Source organism: Carcharodon carcharias, chromosome 14 (assembly GCF_017639515.1).
Source record: "Carcharodon carcharias isolate sCarCar2 chromosome 14, sCarCar2.pri, whole genome shotgun sequence".
NCBI classification, from domain to species: domain Eukaryota; kingdom Metazoa; phylum Chordata; class Chondrichthyes; order Lamniformes; family Lamnidae; genus Carcharodon; species Carcharodon carcharias.
The window spans coordinates 138,917,856-138,942,879 of NC_054480.1; the positions used below are offsets into that span (position 1 = coordinate 138,917,856).

The 25,024-nt window shown below is 39.3% G+C and overlaps 1 protein-coding gene across 1 annotated transcript; it reads left to right on the forward strand.

Annotated features, from left to right (window-relative positions):
• On the forward strand, window positions 1–25,024 carry fstl3 (follistatin-like 3 (secreted glycoprotein)). Its single transcript, XM_041204614.1, has 5 exons — window positions 1–145; window positions 8,116–8,301; window positions 15,133–15,351; window positions 18,089–18,316; window positions 19,260–25,024. Exons 1-5 carry the CDS (start codon window positions 61–63, stop codon window positions 19,334–19,336), a joined length of 795 nt encoding a protein of 264 aa, XP_041060548.1. The 5' UTR covers window positions 1–60; the 3' UTR covers window positions 19,337–25,024.

A 25,024-nucleotide genomic window follows, 5' to 3' on the forward strand; every position in this document is an offset into this window, starting at 1 on the left:
AGGCTTGCGATTTGATTTTTTTTGTTTGTTTTGCTTTTTCCGCTCTCTCTCTCTGTCACCATGCGTTTGTTAACTAAGAACGTGTTCACGACACCATTCATATTTGCAATCCTGTGTCATTTCATCGGCGGCAATCCCTCTTATGGTAAGAAGCGAAATTGTTTACTTAAATAAATCGTTTGCTTCAGAGCTCGTTCAACTGCAGGTTGATCATAAACGCGTCTTAATTCTTAAACGGTCGCGCAAAGTTAACTTATCGCTTTCTGAAATAAGCAAAGCTTGTTGGAAGTAGAGTTGGGATCGCGGTGGGCGGTAGGTGACATGGACAAATGATAATGTCAGATGCAACAGAAAGTGCAAAATTGTTAACAAAAGTTCGATCAAGTTGACGGGTTAAAATAAGTTCACGGTGTATTTCAAAGCGTTCAGTGACAACTTGTGCTGCGGAGTGATTAAATCTACATTAACCAGCAGCTGCACAAGTGTAAAAACATTTTTCAATGAAATGAATAGTAAATTGTTACATCGAACCAACAGAAGGCCAGCAGGATGTGCAGCATCTAAGGGAAAATTTTATGATGGGCTCTCTCCATGCTCATTAAGCAACTCCGCCTCGGTTAAACCTGCCCCATTTTCAGATGCTGTCTGATCTGCTGTGTATTTCTAGGGTGATTTTAAAAAATTCACTTACAGGATGTGGGCGTCGCTGGCTGGGCCAGCATTTATTGCCCATCCCTAATTGCCCTTGAGAAGATAGTGGTGAGCTACCTTCTTGAACCGCTGCAGCCCCTGTGCTGCAAACACACCCATAGTGTTGTTAGGAAGGGAGTTCCAGGACTTTGACCCAGTGACAGTGAAGGAATAGATAAAAAAATTTCCAAGTCAGGATGGTGAGTGACTTGGAGGGGAACTTCCAGGTGGTTGTGTTCCCATCTATCTGCTGCCCTTGTCCTTCTATATGATCGTGGGTTTGGAAGGTGCTGTCTAAGGAGCCTTGGTGAGTTTCTGTAGTACATCTTGTAGATGGTACACACTGCTGCTACTGTTCATCGGTGGTGGAGGAGGGAGTGAATGTTTGCGGATGGGATGCCAATCTTGCGGCTGCTATGTCCTGGATGGTGTCAAGTTTCATGAGTGTTGTGGGAGCTGCACTCATCCAGGCAATTGGAGAGTATTCCATCACACTCCTGGCTTGTGCCTTGTAGATTGCGGACAGGCTTTGGGGAGTCAGGAGGTGAGTCACTCGCCACAGGATTCATAGCCTCTGACCTGCTCTTGGTAGCCACAGTATTTATATGGCTAGTCCAGTTCAGTTTCTGGTCAATGGTGACCCACAGGATGTTGATAGTGGTGGATTCAACGTTGGTAATGCCATTGAATGTCAAGGGACGAGGGTTAGATTCTCTCTTGTTGGAGATGGTCATTGTCTGGCACTTGTGTGGTGCAAATGTTTCTTGCCACTTGTCAGCCCAAGCCAGGATATTGTCCAGGTCTTGCTGCATTTGGACATGGACTGCAAAATCATCTGAGTTTTAAAACTTATCATATTGGTAGTATTTTTTTTAATCCCCAATAATACTCATCAATCAAACGCTAAAGCAGGGTTATAGAACTATTAAAAAGAACAAAAAAAAACTTCGTACATTACCCAACTCATGGAGGAAAGTGCATGTTGATGGGCGTCTGAAGAAAGTCCAGACCGTTGTTATGTGTTTTTGGAGGGGGTGGTGACGGTGGGAGGTTGAAGGCTATTGATTAATGGTTTAGGAAGTGATGATTTAGTGGAACCAGGCTCGCTCGCTCGCTGGTTTTGTTTCCTCTGTTGAGGTTGGATGAAAGTGCAGATGAAGCCCAGGGTGTAAAAGTGATAGGAATCCTTGGAAGAACCGGGAGAGATTTTACAAGGATACGGAGATATATATTTTCTTTTGAAAAGCGAGTACCCCTGGGCGAAATAAAGCGCTGTGCTACTGAAGATAGTGAAAGCTGAGAGTTAGATGGCAAAAGTAACATTAAGTGACAGAACTGGGACAGATCTGCAGTTCTCTCTCACCTCTTCACATTCGTCTCTTTAAAACGCAACGACTCTTAAAAGGGAGCCAGTAATATTTGAGAAAATACAGGGGCTGGAACCGGAAGGGATGGTAAAGGCTTGTGGCTGGGGGTGGGTGACCGTCTATGTGAACCCCAGGCACCCTCCAAGCTTTGTTAACAATGTTGACGTGACATGAAAGGTGCTGTACAGACAGGGCGGGTCACAGCAAGCGTACAGCCTCCCACTGTTGACTCTTCAGGTCACGAGTCTCCGGGACCTCAATAAGCAGCCTTAGGCTAAGAAGGCAGGAAATAGGAATTAGACACTCAGGGGTATTCCTCTCCCAGAAAAGGAGAAACCGCTATCTATCACGAAAGCGGATTAACTGAAGTTTCCTAGTAATTTTAAAGGATACACATTTGTGTGTTTTTTTTTTATTAAGTAAACACACTGAGAGGAAAGGACATAAGTGGAGTCCGACACTCTCCGTAAACTGGGTGTCGAGGCAATGAGGTATAAAATAAGATGCGGTTGGTTTTGCAACACGTTTAGACTCCTTGGGGACTCGGTTTCACACTAAAGTTTCCGGCTGCGTCAATCCCGTCAGCAAGGATGCACATTTTTTAGCTGGTTTTTGGGGGGTGGGGGGTGTTGTCGCTGGGATTTGATAGAGTCAGGGGTTTTTTGGTGTGAATGAGGGGCGGCGTTGGTCCGAAGGTGGAAAAGCAAGTCAGTGACTCCAAGCGCAACGTGAATCCGCTTCTACAATTGTTTCACCAGAAAAGTCCTCAAAATGCAAGTTGGCAGCGCCGAATGCATAGCGAGCATTTCCCGCAAACGCACAAAAGCATTCTTTGATTGTACCACTACCCCCGATATAAAACATTTTGTGGATCATCCTCCCACAGATGGAACATACAATTTGATCTTTTGTGCTCTATAATTCCACTCCTACGGAGCTGTGCATTTAGAAGCACCAATTCTAAATGCCAATACTCTGGGCGATTTCAATAGCAGGGAGAATAAAAACATGGCTGTGCCAAGAGAAATGGTCACCTCACAAATGTATTTACAAGTGCACCTGAAAGAGTAAGGGCAGCAGACACATGGGGGACAGCATCACCTGCAAGCTTCCCTCCAAGCTCGCCATCCTAACTTGGAACTATATCGCAGTTCATCCACCATCCTTGGATCAAAATCTTGGAACTCCCCCTTCAACAGCAGTGTGGGTGCACCTACACCACATGGACTGCAGCGGTTCAAGGTGGTGGCTACCACCGCTCAGGGTGATTAGGGATGGTCAATAAATGCTGGCCTTGGCAGTGCTGCCCACATCCCCTGAAAGAATTTTTTTTTTTGGCGTTTGCTTTTTGGTACAGTCTAAAAAAGAGGAAGTTGAATATGTTTAAATTTGACACTGACTTTTGTTCATTCATGGGTGACCAACTCTTGTGCAGAAAATTAAGGGACAGCTTGCAATGTGCAGGTGGTGGTGGTGGTGGTGGAGCGTGTGCTGCCCGAGCTGTAAGAACGGGGTTGGAGGGGTGTCCTGCTTGGTATTTTACAGCACAAAAGGGGGTGGGTGGTGGGAAGCAGGTACTGCGCATGGGAGAAATTTAAAGGTCCAAATTACAGGACAAACAGCGTCCCGGCAGAATGCTGCAACCCAGGACAGTGGACTCAGAAGCAGGACGATCGCGTAAAAGAAGGGATGGTTGGTCACCCTATTCATTGGTTGTGGATGCTACTGGTAAGGTCTGCATTTATTGTCCTTGGGAAGGTGTTGGGTGACCACCATCTTGAATTGCTGCAGTCCATGTGGTGAAGGTACCCCTACAGTGCTGTTAGGCAGGGAGTTCCAGGATTTTAACCCAGCGACAATGAAGTAACATTTTTTTTTCCAGGTTATGATGTGTGACTTGGATGGGAACTTGCAGACGGTCATGTTCCCAAGCAGCTCCCCACTTTGTTCTTCTAAGGCAGTAGAGTTTGCAAAGTGCTGCCGAAGAAGCCTTGTCGAGTTACTGCAGTGTATTTTGTGGCTACGTTGCAGTCATAGTGCGCTGATTATGTCACAGTCAATGAACAGAATTTAGTGTATATGCTTAAATGCTCCTGCACAGAACCTGGCCAGGGAGCAGTATTATTGGGGCAGTATAACTGGGTTCAGGCTCTTCACACTGTTCTCAGTGTAGCTATTAGTATTACAAATTGAGCACAGGTCCTACCTTCAACATATTAAAGTAAAAAAACTGCATAATCTTAGAAGTTGGAAGCATTTGTTTCAGAATAACTGCTGACACTGAAAGGCTGAGAGAGTTTTATTTCTAATCACCTTTGTCACAGTGGCGTTCAGTGATGTTGAGCACCACTATGTTTAATTCAAATGCATTCACTTTTGAAGGGAATATTCTGTAGTTCAATGACTCAGTATCAGCTGGAAGTAATAATATATAGGCTGAAGCGACATCATCCTACACTGACCAGTGAGCAATGGGTAGGAGTATTTGACCAAAATTGGATGAGATGATCAAAAGGTAAAGTGTTTGGAATTGCAATCATGTTGAAGTTGTAACGTGCCATTTTTCTTAGTTTTTTTAATAGAAAAAAGAAATGAAAAATGAAATAAAGTTAAATCTCCTGTGTGTTTTTTCACATGATATTATTTTCTTCTAGGAAATAAAAATGTACTATTTAAATATTTGATATTTTTTGACACAGTAACTAGAAGAGCCACATCAAAAAATCTATGAACCAATTCAAAGAAAATGCAAATAATTTGTAACCAACTCTATGATCTTTAAAGTAACAGTTGGGACAGTTGCAGTACCAATTACTTTACAATGCCATCAGTGCAATCTTCTAAAGAATCTTCAAGTGTCAAAGCTTCACTTTGAAGCGCTGTGTCCTTTTGATTCATTCAGTGTCAAGTCACCAGCTACAAGAATAGGTTTTTTTTTAGTTAAGGACCAGGCGTGGGATCAGAACTCAGTCTTTTGCAACCCTTGCAAAGTTAGTAAAAATGACTATCAGGTCTTAGAATATTAGGAGGAAGTAGGAGACTGCGAGGAATTTGCTGTGCTTATAGTAGCTCCTAGCTGTTCAAAAAATGAATTAATGCAGCACCCAATGAATATTCTGTGTCAATGAAAGGCTATTTTCTGCAGTTGACCTCTCTTCCATCTCATGTTGTAGGATTCTAAGTTCATATTTGATTTAGAGATTGAATTGAAGGGGACAGGATAGCTTTCTGTACTCCATGGAAGTATTTGCCTAAACATAATGCTTTCATCAGTGCAGTTAGAAGATTATTTGCATTTATCACCTTCACTGATTTTCATCCTTGTGCAGCTGATGAAGGGGATTTCACTGGTTATTCTTTCTTCCAACACTTTTTTTATCTGTGTTCATGGCTGGTTAGCACTTTTCATAAGCAGCCCAATTCTCTTGTACACTAATAACCCCTGCTTTTTTAATCATAGTGCATATGGGCTGGCATGTCCAGTTTTAACATATAAGTCACAATCATTGTACGTTATTAAGGGATACACGGTATGCTTCCACATTCTCCATTTTTTCCAAAGGTGAAAAATAATCTATTTCCAGACAAGTGCATCTAGACTAAAACTACTTGGTAACATTCACTTAAAGTTGTAATAATACAGAGAAGCAGAAATGTACTGGAAAATACCATTACCAAACTTAGACAACACACTATAAACTGTTGCAAAGCAAAAGAAACATCTGAAATCCAGTTGTTCTTTCTAGTAATTTTTGAGCAACAGTCTCTGATAGTGGGTTATGTGGCAGGTGAATGCTCACAACACCCCATTAACTCATTTGCTATGGCAAAGTAGGACACTAATGGCTCAGAAAATGCCAATGGGTCTTAATACATCTTTTTTTAGTGAAAGAGTCCTATGCCAGCAAACCACTTGTTAATGGTCCCGAAGTTACTATCAATGGGGCAATCAAGCTTGCCTGGTATAATGATTCAGATAACAAGTGTCATCTCAGTGATAGTCACATCTTTCCAATATACTGGTTCAATAAAGTCATCCCTGCCGCTATCCATTAATCCACAAAAGTTAATTGTTCTGAGAATGCAGTCCCAGCCATTAGAGGTATTTTTATTTCATTCATTTCTGAATCCAGACATTTGCTACTATTCCATAGCCATATCATTTCTCACCTTCCATTTTCAATCTTGGTGAGAGAAAACACTTTCTGCATTTTAACTAAAATATATTTAAAAATTGAAGTAAAGGCACAGCACCTTACAAAACATATGTTTTGAAAAGTGTGACCTATTCAGTTATAGAATTTTATTTAAGGGAGATGAATAAAATACATTCTTTTTAGGAGTAAGTTAGTGACATATATAATAGGAATATTTTCAGAGAGAGATAATTTTCTATTTAGTTTGGGAGCAAGAGTGAATTTCATAGGTAAAGGAGTTAAAGATGCATTTAAATCTTAAGTTGGTATTTTTAAAAAAAACATATCAAACTGTAATGCTTTCCCTGTATTAGTCACCTTTTTTAATGAAATCCAGCTGAAAACCTTTATCAAAAGCTCTGTTACTACAGTCATGTACAATCTGCATTTTTCTTCAGAAGATTGTTGTGCATTCAGGAATTGTGCTAATAATGATTTCCGTGTCTCAGAAAATCACAAATTAAGAAGATTAGCAGTGCTGTGTCACTTATTTGCTGCAATTTTTACACATTAAGAGATGAGTTACATTTCAGCAGCAGCAGCAGATTTTGCCAGGGACGGTCAGCTCCAGACCTCATTGCAGCCTTGGTCCAAACATGGACAAACATGTTCAGTACCAGTCGCAACACCTCAGATATTGAAGCAGTCCATGCTCACATGCAGCAAGACTTGGACAATATTTGGACATGAGTTGATAGGTGGAAAGTAACACTCACACCACACAAATGCCATGCAACGACCATCTTCAACAAGAGCAAGAATCTAACCATCTCCTACTGACATTCAACAGCATCACCGAGTCCACCACCATCAACAACCTGGAAACTGAACTGGACCAGCCGTATAAATACTGTAGCTATAAAAGCAGTTCAGAGCCTGGGAACTCTGTGTCAAGTAGCTTATCTACTGACTCCCCAAAGCCTGTTCACGATCTACAAGGCACAAGTCAGGAGTGTGATGGAATACTCTCCATTTGCCTGAATAAGTCCAGCACCAACTACATTCACGAAGCTCAAAGCCATCTAGGACAAAGCAGCCCGCTTGATCGGCACCCCGTCCACCGCTTTAAATACTTACACCCTCCCTCATTAATGCACAGTGACTGGAGTGTGTACTATTTACAAGATGCACTGCAGCAACTCGCCAAGGCTCCTTCGACTTTCCAAACCTGCAACCACTACCACCTAGAAGCACAATGGCAGCAGGTGTACAGCAACACCGCCATCTGCAAGCTCCCCTCCAAGTCACAAACCATTCTGACTTGGAACCATTTTGTTGTGCCTTCAATGTCACTGGGTGAAAATCTTGGAACTCCCTTCCCAACAGCACTGTGGGTGTGCATACACTAGATGGACTGCCATGGTTCAAAAAGGCAGCTGCACCACCATCTTCTCAGGGGAATTAAGAATGAACAATAAATGCTGACCTTTTCAGCGATGCTGAGATCCCATGAATGAATAAATAAAAATTCAAAAACTTTGAAAAATGTAGAAGCTCAATTTTTCTACCATGATTAATGACATATTCATAATATGCTACTCAACTTGAAATATTTCAGAATGAAAAAGGACTTGTAATATTTTCTATCACTAAAATATTTCTTTAAACGGGCTACACAGCAGCACAGCACATTGGTGCTCTGGTATGCAATGTAAAGGAAGTGTTGTGGTGCAGCTTCATAACTGCTGTTGTTGATTTTTAGAATTGTTAATTAAGGAGGAGAGAGCTTCAATGTAATGGCAGAGGCAAGATGCAATATTACAAATTGTAAGAAATGTAATTATATGTAAAAAAAAACATCAGTGAAAGCAGATGTTTTTGATGTTTCTTATCCATGTCCTCTCCATTTATGATTCCTTCAGCTGGGGTGTGTTGGCTACAGCAAGGAAAAAGTGGCAAATGCCAGGCTTTATCCATGACCCGGATTGATCGAGAGGAGTGCTGCAGTAGCGGAAGTGCTCAAGCTGCATGGACAAGTCAGGATATACCAGAGAGTGACATTTTAAAACTTATAATTCTTGGCGGAATCAATTGCTACCCATGCCACAGTAAGTATAGAACAACAGCAACTTACGTTAAAGGTGATATATAGATACAATAAAACAGCCCAAGGTGCTGCACAGGAGCATTATAAAACAAAGTATGACACCAAGCCACATTAGGAGATATTGGGTCAGATGACCAAAAGCTTGATCAAAGATGTAGATTTTAAGGAGTGTCTTAAAGGAGGAATGGGAGGTAGCGAGGTGAAGTGGTGTAGGAAGGTTATTCCAGAGCCTGGGGCCAAGGCAACTGCAGGCAAAGCCACCAATTGAGGAGTAATTATAAACGGGGATGCACAAGAGGCCAGAATTGGACAACCCCAGATACCTTGAAGGGTTGCAGGGCCATAGGAAATGAGATGTAGGAAAGGTGATGTCATGGAGGGATTTGAAAACAAGGATGAGTAGTAGCACCTGTGATAGATCAGGGATAGCTGTAATAGCATGTTGGGGTACAATATTTAGAAATGGATTGATATTAAAATCTAATATGACTATCAATTTATAATGGCTCCTTAGCCCCACCCATGTTTATTGGGACGTACCTGACTACAATGGCCATTGCCATGGAGTCATATGACATTCCCTCTAATTTCCTTTTGTTGTGTGTGGCCTGTACACTTTTTTTTCACAGCCATGCATGCACGTTACCTTTTAAGTGGGTTAACTTGTGAGCAGCTTGTACAGTACCTTCCGAGTGACTGTGTATGCATGCACCTTAGAGGAAACCTTGGAGGTACATCTGGTTCTGGCCAACCTTGCTGACTTGAGGTCAGTTATAAGGGGTGACCCATGCCTGGGGCTGAAATTTAGATGCAGCAAGCCTCGGAGATCTGCCACAGCATGGTGTTGCGGGCAGCCTTTGGCTGGAAATGTCTTTTTGCTTAAATACTGCTGCCTTCTCAGGCTATTCAAGGATGTGATTGCTTACGTTGACACCAATTGCCAGATAAAAAATAGGGTCCTTACTCCCATAAGAGACTGCTGAATACTTGGCCTAACCAGTATTAAAAGTTACAAAAGGTGGAAAATACATTTGAGGACCTATTTTCTAAATTAGCATCACACTTTTATGTTCTCCTCCAAAAAAGGGCAGGTGTGCTCTCCATCAACCATCAAAAAATGCGAAGAACCACAAGGACGCACTTTAAAAAAATGTGGTGAAGAGCAGGCCACCAACTTGAGAGACAAACAGGCAGATAAATATTATTTTATAAAAATAATCAACTTATACTAGCAGCTAATTTGATTTTGAAAATGGTTTCCCTCTAATTGACAGTAAGTGTAGAAAATTGTCTCAGAAGGTATTGGAGTCTAGTTCCAAGTTCTTGCCTGGGTCTGAATCACCATTTAATGAAGAAATGTATACATAAGAATATATGTTTTTGAGTTAGTGGCATGAGATTTGGGAGAATCTTCTGCGAATAGCCAAACTATAAGATACATTTACGATGATATCAGCATTCTAAAAGTTAAAAAGCCACTTTCATTCCAGTGTATATCTTAAGTAGAACTGGGTGTAATAACATGAGATAAAGCGGCAGGAATAAGAATTTTTTTTTGCCAAGTTTTAAAACATGGTACAGTAGTATATCACGTTTCATGACAACAAATCATCTATCAAAAGTCTTCACTTTTGTCTTCTAATGTAGCACTAATTTATTTTGTCCTTTTGGTATCATTTTTGGGTGGAATATTAATCATAAAAATGCTGCCCTTGGAGCCGATTCACAGATTCCACAGATGAAATTGCCTCATCTCTGTATTGCGCTGCAGGGGCCAGAATCTTCTGAAACCTTGACAGATCCCTCATTTCTACAATTTTCTCTGTGTAAACTTTATTTTCCTAGAAATTTGTCTTAGGATACTGAGGGCATATCCCATCCTTTACAAAATTCTTTGCAAATAACTTCATCAGCACATTGCTTACCTTGGCACATCACTAACCATTTACCATTTTTATCACTTCAAGAACTGCCTGCTGACAAAATGAGACTATAGTTTGTTTTTATAGTGAGGTGTGCAAATGGTGTATTTGCCTCAATGGGTATGTCATCAGGAGTGCTGTTACAATATTTTTACTTTAGCGAAGTTGTTTTTCTTAAAGCGCAGTGAAGTTGAGTAAATATTAGAACCAAATACTGTTTGATCAGAACTCCAGGGCAAGTTGTTTGATCTAAGGGTTGCTTGGAGGCTGCATCTGTAGTGAGTTAAGTTCTGTGCACACTGCTATTGTCATATGGTTCTTGTAAAATATAGTAATAGGGGTTTTATTGAGAAGATTTCATCCTTCCTTTTAAAAGTACCAGCATCAAACCACTAGGCCACCAGAGAATTTTCCCACACATTTTTAACAATTAATTTCAAAGGCAAAGTTTAATAAACTCTCTGTGAGCTTAAATAACACTTACCCAAAGAAGTAGGCAAGTACACTATATCATAACATAAGTTATATTGTAGTAACATGAAAGGCCCTCATTTACCCCCAGCAAGTACCATACTAGTGATCTGACCTGTGAATACTGACCTAACACCCAGTACGGTACTTGTGAGTGGAATTGTGACCTTTCCCCCCACCCCACCCCCCATACTGTCCCCAACCACATCAGATCTAGCTGATCCCAACTGGTCAGGCTAATGGCCTGGCTACATATAAAGGGCCCTTCATTACGTAAGCAACCCAGAACACAATCTGCTGGCTGTAAAAAGCAATGGAAGAAGTGGGTTGCCTTAGCCAATGAAAAGAAGAATAGAATATGAAAGACATCTGAAGCTTTCGCAATTTACTGTTGTTTCAAATAATGAGAACGACCGGCTTAATATAAGTCATTGCAAGATGGTTTATACAATTACAACCCAATGTCTTCAAAGAAGTAGTAATACCCTAGGTTCACATTTACTGTAGGAATCTTGACACAAATGACGTTCCTATACCTTAGGTTTTTCAGGGATATGTAATCTTTATTGGTTACTTTGGTGTATTACAAAAGATAAGAAATTAGAACCCCTGTACCACAATACTGCTGGAAACAGAATAAAATCTGTTACTCCTCATAAATTCCAAATATGCATAACAAATAAGGAAACACAGATGGAAAAAAAGATTATTTTGGGCCCCCCTCAAAACCTTTTCTTGCAAATTCTATACAATTTTCCCTATCATGTAGTTCACTGAAAGTATTTGATCTCCAAAAGGAAGGTTCTCCCAAGGTTTTGAATTCCTCTAGAGGTACTTGTGTAGATTTCTAGAGTAGCTCACTACCTTACAACCTGCATAACTCGTCTTCAATAGATTGTTTTCCATAATATTACAGTTCTGCAGTCCCAGCTGCTCAGGAACCATTAGGGTTCATAGATCATTTAGTGATCTCTTATTTTCTTATAAGAGCTTTAGTCTTGTCCTTAAACAAGTATATATCTCACTTTTTAAAAAAAAAAGAGATCTGATCAGTATATTAGCTCCATATGCTGGTGGGAGGGGATATCATTTTTAAGTTGAAAATGCTAATTTTGTACTCGTATCTTTTCATTCGCTGTTGATAATCCTTATTTACAGCTTGCTTACTCTTGCTTAAAGCTCATGACTCGGCATTTTTAAAATGTTCCATCAAACTTGACAACAAAGATAACTATCTTAAAGACTTCTGACTTTTTGAATTATCCTCCTTACTTATCTCTAAATCCCAGTCAATGCATCAATGCTCTTTGAACGTAGCAGAGCTGAAATTGCAAAGGTTCCTCTCCTATCTTGGACCATCACTGGCAACAAGTGCAGATCAGAGAATCAGGGCCATGATAATCCTCTGTCCCATCTGTACTCAAGTCTAATGAGTATTTTGCGCTGTGAAAACATTTCGGCTCTAGACTGCCCAAAAAGTGTACTGTTAATTTATAGTTTAATGACCTTGGACTCCATACCAGGTGATTAATTACTCTTTTAAAAAATAGCTTCACGATGATTAGATACTTCCAGTGAATCAGTAATGATTATACCTTCATGAGTTCCCCTGAAACTTTACCAGTTAATGACCCACATACAGATCTTTTTCCATGTATCACCATATTTTCTATTGTCAAATCAGCTTTCAGTTCAACTAATTAATTCTATGAACTTTAATTTTCTTCAAAGAACCAAATATTAAGTTTTATAGATTTCTTTTCAAAATTCCAAGCAAATTACAACCAAAAGGCTTGCCCTACTGTATAATATAGTTAATTTCCTCAGTAAATTCATGAATACCCCATATTGATTACTTACAAATTCTTCAGGTGTATATTAATACCAGCCCAGAACATCTCTTTGAGTCATCTTTGTTAAATGAACCTATTTATAATGCTCAACTCTTTGTACGATGTCACCCATCTGGTTTTGAACAGTCTAGTTCAGGAGGTGAGTGCCTCTGATTTTTTTTTTCTTTTAATTTTATTATTTCTGAAACCCTGACAGCAAAAGTTTGATTTTCAGATGCCGCATTTTGAAAATGCTCTCCTTGAACATGAGCAGTTCCATTCATGCCTCTATCCATTTGTAGCTGGCATCAGGTATAAGCCCCAAATTCCCTCCAGTTTTGGACTGAGCAAATAGTTATAGTCCTTGACAAAAACAGAATTACCTGGAAAAACTCAGCAGGTCTGGCAGCATTGGCGGAGAAGAAAAGAGTTGACGTTTCGAGTCCTCATGACCCTTCAACAGAACTTCTTCTCCGCCGATGCTGCCAGTTATAGTCCTTGATTCATTTCTTGCTCTGTTGTTTTAATACAAACGACACCTGCTACAGTTTCAATAGCAGGATCTTCCAAACATTTTCGCCTTATTATTTAAGATGCGATGATAAATTACTGATGTATATTTTTTAAAGAGTTGGATCAGTATGGTCATTTATTATTAATTATATTAATTGATGTGAATAGATAGTTCATACTGAAAACTTTTGTGAGTTGCACCCACCTTTGTTGAATAGTGGCTGCCATGTGTTTTTCTGATTGCTGAGTGCAGTGGCACATTCATTTCTGTCAAAGTGCATTTTAGCTTTGGTAGTGCATTACATATCTTAAACAACAACTCACATTTATGTAGCACTTTTAACATAGGAAAAGCAATCCAAGGTTCTTCACAGATGCAATGGGGGAAGCGATGGCATAGTGGTATTGCCACTGGACTAGTATTCCAGAAGACCCAGGTAATTCTGTGGGGACCTGGGTGAAATGCCCACTCAGATGGTGAAATTTGAATTCAATAAAAATCTGGAATTAAAAGTCTGATGACCACGAAACCATAAAAACCTGTCTGGTTCACTAATGCCCTATAGGGAAGGAGATCTGCTGCCCTTACCTGGCCTGGCCTACATGTGCCTCCAGACCACAGCAATGTGGTTGACTCTTAAATGCCCTCTGAGCAGGGCAATTAGGAATAAATGCAGACATGAATGAGTAAAATTAACAGGCAAAATTTGACAAGGAACCACATAAAGGGATATTAGGAAAAGTGACCAAAAGCTTGGTCATACAAGGAGTGACTTAAAGGAGGAAAGGTTTAGGGAGGGAATTCCAGAACCTAGGTCCCGGGTAGTTGAAGACATGACTGGCAATGGTGGAGTGATGAAAATTAGGGATGCTCGAGAGGCTAGAATTGGAGGAGCACAGTGATCTTGGAGGTGTTTGTAGGGCTGGAGGAATTTGCAGAGATAGGGAGGGGCATGACCACAGATGAAGTTGAGCACTAGGATGAGAAATTTTAAATTGGGATCTTAGCAAACCAGGAACCAGTGTAGGTCAGTGAGCACAGGGATGATGGTGAATGTTTGTATGAGTTAGGATAAAGGCAGCAGAGATTTGGATGAGCTCAAGTTTACAGAGGGTGGAATGTGGGAGGCCAGCCAAGACAGCATTGGAATAAACATAAAATCCTTTCAGCTATTGCTGTACTATAGTACAGAAAATGAGTGACATTTGTAGTGTTCTCAATTGCCAGAACAAACTGTATCGGAAAATGAGCTACACTGGGAACAAAGTTATGTCATTATGTTCAGGCTGCCAGTATTGGCAGTAACTTCAAGGTAATATTTTGTTTCAGAATTCACAGCTTCAAAGTCCAGTTGTAGCATAAGCACTTTTATTTCAATTTCACTAATAATTGCTTCCAAAGGTTCTGCCAATGTCAACACAAGTTACTCCGAACAACAGTGTGCATTTGTGATGAAGCTAAGGCTGCTTCCTTATAAAGGAATGTACATGTTGAATTATATTAATTTTTCAAGACATAAATTTGTGAGCAATTGTGCAAAAATGGCTTGTGGTATTAGAATTATATGGCATCATATTGATTGGGGTAACAGTCACCTTTTGTTAAGTATATATACACCATTAAATACATGATTACATAATAAAATGCAGAACTTTCATTTATTTTTGTGTTTTTCTGAAATCTGAAGAGAAAGCTGTGGCAGCAGCAGAGTGATTGTGCCCTCTCAGATATCTTGTTGAAAACAGTTCTGTAAAAAGATCGGTCTTACTATACCAATTATATCATACTACCCCGGGGCCCAAAACTATTGCATAAATGTGCAGGTAATCAACCAGCCATTCATGCACAGACGCTATCACCTGATAAAACCGGCAATGTTTTCAAAATATCATGATTGGCCAGTTTTATGCAAGAGAAAAAGATATAATCCATATTTATCAACTTGGATCTCTGGAAGAAGAAACACCATTGGGCTATTTTTGTTCATGAAATGACAGGTAGTTGAAAATGGGCAGTGTTGCTGTTCAATATTCTACACCATTGTTAAGTTGACACACCAGTATTATTACTTTTTTTTTTGTCTGTCACTCCAGAAACTTGTGAGGGTGTGGACTGTGGACCTGGGAAGATTTGCAAAATGAATAAGCAAAATAAACCAATGTGCATCTGTGCGCCTGACTGTTCAAATGTCACAAAGAAGGTACCTGTGTGTGGAACTGATGGTAAAGTCTACAAAGATGAATGTGGTCTCCTTTTGGCAAAGTGCAGAGGACTGCCAGAGTTAGAAGTACAGTATCAAGGAGAATGCAAAAGTAGGTTTTTTATTTCATTTTTCCTCCAAATTTTAGCTGTTTTCTCTCACTATTTTAGGTCATTTCCTCAGCTCCTGCCCTGTTTCTGTTGATGGTATTCCCTAATCACCTCGGTATAATGACATGATTTTTTTTTGCATTTAGTGCACAGAGAAAAGTTTTGCTATGTTGTTTAAGAAAAGAGCTGTATCAAATGATAAGAGGAAAACTGTGGCAGCAGCGGAGTGATTGTGTCCTCTGAGAAATCTTTTTTTCAATTTATGTTCTTGCAATAACTGGGCATAAGGCTGGCACACAGAGCCCTACATTTTTTTGACAGAAGATCACTTCTTATCAAGCAACACAACATATCAGACACAGACACATGAATTGTTGTAATCATTAATATTATGGGCATATATCTACAGATAAAAATAACTCCTGTCAAAATACCATTTTTTAAAATTCATTCTCGGGATGTGGGCTGCGCTGGCTGGGTCAGCATTTATTGCCCATCCCTAGAAGCACTTAAGAAGGTGGTGGTGAGCTGCCTTCTTGAACCGCTGCAGCCATGTGGTGTAGGTACACCTACAGTGCTATTAGGGAGGGAGTTCCAGGATTTTGACCCAGCGACAATGAAGGAACCGCAATATGTTTTCAAGTCAGGATGGTGAGTGACTTGGAGGGGAACTTCCAGTGATAGTGTTCCCAACTATCTGCTGCCCTTGTCCTTCTAGATGGTAGTGATCGTGAGTTTGGAAGGTGCTGTCTAAGGAGCCTTGGTGAGTTCCTGCAGTGCATCTAAATTCTGGGTTTTTATTCTTTTTCTGAACTGTTGACTTAAGGTTCTGGATATTGTTCATAAAAGGCAATAAAATGATTATAGTTTTATTATTTGAAAAATAACATGCTTTTGCAGTGGTGACATCCGATGGTCTGTCAAACAGGAGCATTTTAAAATGCAATATGGTACAAATATATATATCACTGTGATCTCTCCAGTCTGAAAATATATTGTTTGGAAACAAAGTTGTCTGTAAATTTTTCGAGCAGTCCCAAGAACATATGATATCATTTTAGTGTAGTACTTTGGAAGCAGTAACATAGAAGATACATTATTTGGATCAATAAAACAATTTTTATTACTACTTTATAATGTTTTATCATTGTTCTATGTTTCAGGTAAATATTTATATCTATGGTGTTTTCTGCTTCTTGCACTTTGGTTAGGCATTCTAATGTCATTATATAATCCAGAAAATTCTGAAATTTAGAAATGACTTGGTTCCAAACAGAGCTTAGAGTGTAATACAAACTTTTGTTTACAGTTCAATTCAGCTCAAAAACAATGTGCTCATATGCACAGGTTTCTGACATAACAGTTGAATAAAGTAATATTGCTGGGTGTATGAGATTTGGGGTCACGCTGCAACATGTGCATCTAATGTGATTTTTGTACCTGAGACTTCATTACGACCATGCTGCCACTTTTTGCAAATAAGTGATGGAATTATGTTTGGTAATAAATAGAATAACAATTAACTGAAAGTCACTTAATTTGATAACCTAAACTTGATTTTTTTACACTAATTTATGATTTTCCTATTAAGTTAATTAATAACTTAATTAGTTATTTAAGTTAATTAATTTGTGCGACTAGATAATACTATTTTGCAACACAAATTATGTTGAGTTATCAGGCGTCGACTGGGTTGTTTAATTTATGATACAGATTTGTAGCGAAATAGACTAGCCAGTCAAGCATTAAAAAAGCAGTTTTTTTGCTGTAAAAGCTAAATAAATATAAGTGTCATTGTAATATGAAACTTTTGTAAATGCAGAGTAAATCATTGACTGAGTTCTTTATTGATGAGTAACATTTGGATCGGTTTATCTACAGCATTGCGAATGGAAAGCATATTTTAGTAAGTTGGTTAATAAATCAATTAAAATTGAATGAAATACTAAACAATAAAAATTGTTCATAAATTTATGTTACTGTCATTTTAACATCTCTCCCCCAGCTGCTAATGTAATGAAAAGCTGTTGCTGTAACATGTCATAATCTATATCTGAAATTCATAGAAGTGAACTGACCTTTCCCATATAGAATGAACACTGAAGTGATGCCAATTCTTTTTGTTAACAGTATATATATTTTATGATGTTACTGTTATGGATTCTCTTGTCTTTTCGACAGATAAGTAAGTGTTCTGCAAATTTAAAACAAAAGAAAAAAGATCAGTTTACAGTCTAGGTTTGTATCAGCTCATGTGTAACGTTAGGCCAAGTTTTGATTTGCATAACCAATTGACTTCATATGCAGCATTTGCAATGTTGGAGGGATGGATGGAGGCATTGGTTTTGCGCCATACTTTCTTGTCCTGAAGGCACTTGACTCTGTTGTCTTCAAAAGTTAAAATCACTTAATGACAGAGATGTCTCCATTTGTGGCTGTCCAAGGATGTTGGTTTTTTCCCATGTATTGGGATCCAGCTTGCTAGCCCTGAAATTGGCTTTCAAATTCTAATTTTTATGCTACTGTTAACATAATTGGAAAAAAAAAATACTTTAAGGCATTATCAGCCTTTTATGGTAATATTGATATTCAGTGAGCAATGCAAATTATAATTTACCAAGATACACCTTATTCTGAGCTGTATCCATTATAAGTTCTAATTCAGTGAAGCAGAATGTAGCATTTTTGTTAGTTTTTTGCTTGCAGTACTTAACATCACATATTACATATGTCTTCCAGAGTCTTGCACACAGGTTTTATGCCCTGGTACCTCCATGTGTGTAATAGACCAAACTCACAGCGCACACTGCGTGATGTGTAGAGTGATGCCATGTCCAGAACCGTTGTCATCTGAGCAAGCACTTTGTGGGAACAATGGTATTACCTATCATAGTGTGTGCCACTTGAGACGTGCTACGTGTTTATTGGGAAAATCCATTGGTGTTGCCCACTATGGTAGATGCAACTGTAAGTTAAACATATTTAGTAATTGTCTTGGCTTATAAGCATAAATTTGAAAATTGTGCTGCAGTTTTGTACATGAAAAATTTGACATTTCATATGTATTTGGAGATATTGTGGTATAGCAGCTGGTGTGCTATGCTCCCATTTGTCAGATGTGAAATGGGTACAAAGCAGATTCTTTTAGCAGTAGGCTGGCCTCTACCTAATCTGTGCAGCCATTGCACCCACAGCCAAATTCATCGTGCATATTTTTAATCATCTCAAACCCCTTGGTCAACGTGGACACCTCATGAGAGAGGCAGGCATCAAAGATGAAAAAATCTCAGCTAATTTCTATCCCCATGGAATGCTTAAATGTTCCTTAGCTTATAGAAAACTATCTCTTGCAGATAGATACTAATGAAAATAAAGAAACTTTGACTTAAGTATTCCCAAATCCATATTTGATATTTTAAGATACTATAGTGCAGCAATCATTAGTGGAAAAGAATAAAAACAGAAAATGCTGAATATACTCAGCAGGTCTGGCAGAATCAGTGGAGAGAAAACCAGGGTCCATGTTTCAGGTTGGCGAATTTTTATCCGTGCTTACGGAAAAGAATTGCTCTGGTTGCTATCAATGGTATATTGAAAATGCAAATGATATGCTGTGGTGAACCTCCAATTATAGATCTTTCATGATGTATTTAAGTTGGATATGAAAATCAAGGGAGATGTATACAGGACAGCTGATCAATATTGGCTGATTTATTCTAATGTCAAAATTGCCCCTCCTTCATTTTACCTTCTGCCTGAATACCTGCAGTGAACTGTACTCCATATTAACTCATGGCTGTACTCTTCCATGTTACGTAGTATTGTGTTTAAGAAACTTTGATAGCTTTGTGTTCATTTATTTTTATTTATGCAATTCAGCATTGAAATATTTTTATGCTTTTGTTTGCAGCTTCAGAAGAAGGTGCCAAACAAAAAGGAGACAATCAAGATAATACAGTGTTTTCGAAACTTCTCCTCGGATGGTAGTTTATAATGAATAATGAAGTTATAAGCAGAGAAGAACAAGACATTGGGGCAAAAATTCCTCTGGGCATTATAGTGCCTTTGCCATGTGAGCGCTAATGCAGTCATTTGATGCTTTAGTGCTAACAAAACATCCATTCACTTCTTCCTCTTACTCATGTCTGATTTGTTGTCATGTGTTAATGCACAGATCTGGGGCTCAAAATCTTTCACTTCCAAGGGCTCATTAAGGCATAATTAAAGGGGCTTGTTTCAGGTTGGACATCATGTGCACAACCTTTTAATTATACCCAGTAAAAGCTGGTGTTAAAACAGCAGAGTGCCAGTAGACTTTCAGCAGGGTACAGAACAGGAGATATCATAAAGAACTAGTGAAGGAGGAGTGTTTCTGTGCACAATGCAGCATCCAGTGTGACATTGATAGGCATGTTGGAGGACGATCAGGAGAGAATGCCCTTGGAGGTTAGAGGGCATGGGGTGCAGGGCACCACAACTTTGTATTGCAGTGTCAGTACTGCAAACAAGCCAGTTACCTGCACCTGTTGAAGATTACTAGTGGTTAAGTTCAATAGATACACTATATAGCCTGTGTCATCTCATAGAATTAGGCCTCCAATCACGGAACAAGATCCACAATTCAATACCAGTGAAAGTTACACAGCCCTAATCGTCTATATTACAAAATTCTTTCAGTTACCCACTAGATTAGCCAGTTTTGCAGTTCACCAGTGAATTAAAGAGGTCCAAGGTAGCCTGTTTCACCATGTAAATGCACTCAGCAGGATGCAGCATCAGCAGCTAACCTATTCTTAACAAACATGGAGCATCTCCTACCACAAGGTTCCATTGGCTATGCTCATATCTCCATTTGTGCCCCTGTATCAAATAATATTGGGCTAATGAGCAGAAAGGGGTAAAAATGTGATCACAGGCAATCAATCTAGGGAGTACTCGTGATGCCTTCGTTTTAAGGCAGCCTTGTCCAAGTTTTGGCTGTGATTCTTAAAATATTTTCGTTTAAATATGTTACATTGCAGACGTAAAAATGATGGTGTGCCATTTTGCTACGATTTTGTATTTCATGTGCACTGTGACCTCTGCTACCTCTGTGAAAGTGACCCAAAGACTCCTACATTTGTTCCAGCAATGTCCTGCTATATGTTTTCAGGGATTTCCACCACTGGTCTATGGGCACATGATGCTAAACGACCAACAACAACATGAAAATCATCCATCTAAACCTGTGCTACTGGGTATGTGTCACTGTTTGGGGACCAAGTCCTGACGGTATCCATAGCTCTGTGTGAGAATACACCATTGAATTGTGCAAGATCTCAGAATCCCTTCAATATGGTTGTGCTGATTGTGGCTGTAAGTGTATTGAAGGCAACCTTGTGGACACACCTCTCAACAACAGCATTCATGTGGGGTGATCTTAAAGTGCTTGGCGGTTTCCCAGCAGATGCCATTAATGTTGCTTGCTGTTGATGGCACTCTTTACATTTCACAGTGTAGACTTACCATTTATACCCTGACCAGCTTCCATGGTGTTTTGCAAAGAGGCAAGAGTCAAGGATACACATCCCTACTCATGCAGTATCCTTTATTTCATAGCTAGCTCCATGAGATCAGAATCCCAAAGCAACACTGTAGTACCATTTGTCCTGTTGGATCTCCACCCAGTAACAAACAACCTTGTTTTTGGAGCCATCAACATACATTCATGATTAACCCTGCCCCATGCTGAAGTTCACTGTTCCTAGTTTTGTTGGTGATGGAGAGTTCAATAGGGAAGTTTGTAGAGGTTTGTCCTCCAGGGATTGGTATTTCTGTGTAAAGTGGTGACATAAGGGTAAATGCACAAGTCCTGAACACCCTATGGGATACCACACTTCAAAGGAATGTGCTTCACAGAATTAATTTTTCTGCTTTATCTCAAACCCTATATTCTTGCATAGCACCCAATTGGGCAATGTTAGTAGGTGCTATGTTTCACAGTGGAACTTCTATTGTTTTTAACAGCTAAGTGTCAAACTTATTGCTGGAGTTTAAGTAATCAAACATAATTGTATAAACTGAAATTGCTTCCTTTAGTTTGTACATTGTTCAGATCATCAGTGGTTTTCCAGCCTGCAATCCCCATGATGGTTTCCTTAAAGTGGAGTAACCAATCTGCAGGCCTGGTACTCATTCACCTGTTTTCTTTTGCAAGGAGAATCACGGTATTTATTGAATGCTAGGTCCTTGTGTAATCAAATGGTGCACTACACCACAGTCTGGATACTGCACATAGCATTATACAGGTTGTTACCTAGATGGCATAGCTAACTGTATTTGCGCTGTCAGTTCTTGGTGTATATAGTGGTATCAGTCATTCTCATTTGTGGCACAGCAGATGGTGCTCTTGCCTCTGAGGGTTCCAGTCCCGCTCCAGAAACTTGAGCGCATTGTCCAAGCTGACACTCTAGTGCTGTGCTTGAGGATTGCTGCGCTGTTGGAGTTGCCATCTTTCAGATAAGATGTTAAACTAATGTCTGCCCTCTCAGGTGGACCTAAAAGATCCTATGGAAGAAGAACGGGGGAGTTCTCGCAAATATCTTCCCCATAATCCTTGATTTATCCCTCAACCAGAATCACAGAAACAAATTCTAGTCCTTATCATTTTTATTCTGAGGTGCAATTTCAAACATTTCTTTCATATTGCCTGTTGTAATACTAGTGGTTGTTGGTTTTATTAGCTTTCTAATTTCATGGCATTAATTGATAAATGTAGGTTTGCAGTACTCTTTGCAAAACTAATTTAGCATACAGTTGCAAAGTCATTTCATATCCATTGAGCCTGAATTGGGTAATTCACATTAAGAGTTGTTTGCATATCTTGCATTTATCCTTCCATGTGCAGTGGGCCGGGGGTTGATAGACCCTGTGGGCCAGAACTTCACTACCAAGGCAGACGACTCAGCTGATCCACCTTGGTTTAAAGGGCCCAGTTACATGCAATTTTTTCACTGGGGAGGCAAGGATGGGATAGAGTTGAGCCCACCAACCCAGAAGCAGATCGTAGTTATCTACGGGGGTGGACGAGTGCCGAGGCAGGCTGTTTAGAAGGCCCACTTTGGTTCTCTGGGAATTCATCCCAGTTGTTTTAGAAGCAGTTAGGCTCTCCAGCCCTCATCCCTCAAACCCCCCCACTCACGCTCCCCATGCCCACTCCATGTCAACTCATGCCCCCATGCCAACTCATATCCCTATGCACCCGCCTAACTCATGCTCCCACCCACCCTCCATGCCACAGCTTGCTCCCATGCCACCTCCATAGCCACTCAGCCCATATCCAGAGACTTCAGCCATGTGGTGGATGAATAAAAATTAAACTTCTAAGAATCTAATAGAACCCTCACCCACTCACACTTGATGTGGGGAAAAAACTCTCATTCACAAAACCCATTCAAAGATTTTAAAGCCCCTCAAGTTTTCAATCTGTTATAAAAACAAACTTCTATTCATTAACCACATCAAGTCATCTAATCCTTTAATAGCTTCTTTTAAACTATTAATCAATATGTGAACTCAGTGCCTCCATCCATCTCCTCTCTCCTGCCCAACACTCCCCGCCACCCCCCAAACCCCCCGCCGCTGCAACTGTCCCCTGGTTGAGATAAACAAGCATTTTTAATGACCTCAGCTGTAATAATAGCTCTTGGGAAGTATCAACAATTATTGAAACTGCAGGAGCAGATGGTATTTTTTTTTCTAATCTACACCAGATAGTCTGTCAATCAAAGCTTTTTTTAATTAACTGACAGCTTCAATCTTTTTTTATTTTTAAAGATCTGGTGATTTTAATAACTTCAGGCCATGACACTTAAATAGACCCTACCCACCCTTAAAGTGTTTACATCTCCTTAAATTTGTGACTCTCACACTGTGGATTAAGGCACTTGGAACAGGGAAAATGAGATATGTTTGAACTCGGCACTAATTTCGCATGGCCCTGCTGACTTTGGGTATTCCACCTATGTGATTCATGCCCCACCCCCTTACCCCTATCGGCAAAAATGGGATCCATTGAAAAGGGGGGTGGAACGTCCACATCTGGGCCCTGTATGCGATTTCTAATTGTCTATGGAGTCGGCTTGATTCTGTGAAAGTCTAGTCCTGTCTGGTTGCCTTCCATGCTTGCTCTGCACTGTTTATTTGTAAGTTATTGTTATGGCCAGGAGATGGTGCTTTGCTGTACCCTCTAACAATCTATAATAATCTCCAGGGCGTCTTAAGTAAACAGGACTTCAAGACCTCATCTTCTCTGGATGAATGCTGCAAATCGTATACTGCACAGTTGGATTGCCACTGTGTGCTATTTAAGCCCCTTAAGTGCCTATTTAGATGATTCACAAATGCCTCAGCATCATTATTGCAAATTTCCTCTGATGGGCTTTTCCATTGTGCATTAACAGTAATCCATTCTTCCATAACCCTGACTGACTAAGATTGTGTTCTCCTATGAATCCATGGTAACAAATAGAGGACTTAACTCTTACTTAACACATTCTCAGTATACTAAGAGGAATTTCAACCCTGTTGTGTTTATATTGTACATACTCATACCATATATTTATTGTAAGAAAAACAATGAAGAAGATACTCCATTTTATTTATACCTTATTATTGTTTGTCATATCCATCTGATGTAATTATAATTATTTTTCACAAAGTTTGCTACTTTTCAGACATACTTCCAACTGTAAAAATAGATGTATTTCGTATTTTATCACAACATTCTTCAATCCTACAACTAGCTACATCTGGAATATATTATCAATCATGTAAGGTGAAAGATGTATATACTAATAAACACTTGGGAATTGAAATTGCATTGTGTGGTATTAGCAACGAATGGTTGATATGAAAATTGTCTCATAAACTGAGCAATGTGATCATTAAAATAGCAAGCATAAGGCTTTCACATAAATGACTTTGTTGCTCATAACGCACAGTGCATTATTAATCCACTTAAAGTAGCCATTTCCAAATCAACTTAAGTATTTGCTGTTACAATGAATTTTATATTTTAACATGCTTATTTTATCTTTGTTTTATAAAAGATCAGATTTTGGTTTGTGAGAATTGCTGTTTAAAATTTATTGCTACAGGGCAAACATTGGAATGAAATCATGCTGTGTGATCACAAAATTCCTTTGATCACTAATTTGTTAAGTATTATTAGTCTGTTCAAAATGACATCTTAATGCTTCCACTAAAATATTGGAAAGAGATTTTTCTGCAAAAATGTAAATGCACTAATATCATAATGGGAGAATTGCCCTCACATCATCAAAATGAAAGTCCAAGTACATAAATTATTTCATAAAATGAAGCATAGCTTTTTAATGAAGATTCTCACAATTGTAGATGTAACTTTACATCTATTAGGATGTAAAGCTTGTCACAAGGAAGAGTATAATCTAGGTTTTCAATTGTACCTTCTTACCCCTTTTTTGGACTTTGAATTCTGACCAATGAGTATTTATGCTTAACAATATTTTTTCAAAGAAATTAATAATGGATATTGTAGGTCATAATGAATGCAAAGTATTATCATATGGAATAGATCTCTGTTTATGAAACTATCTGAGGAGAATGGATGCTTCCTACCATGTATTATTTTTGATCATCACAAATAAATACATT

Excerpts from the sequence above, each read along its gene's own strand:
- fstl3 (XM_041204614.1), top strand. The coding sequence starts at position 61 with ATGCGTTTGTTAACTAAGAACGTGTTCACGACACCATTCATATTTGCA. Across the intron at positions 8,302-15,132 it reads CAATTGCTACCCATGCCACA|AAACTTGTGAGGGTGTGGAC; the intron begins GTAAGTATAGAA and ends CTGTCACTCCAG. Across the intron at positions 18,317-19,259 it reads CCACTATGGTAGATGCAACT|CTTCAGAAGAAGGTGCCAAA; the intron begins GTAAGTTAAACA and ends TTTTGTTTGCAG.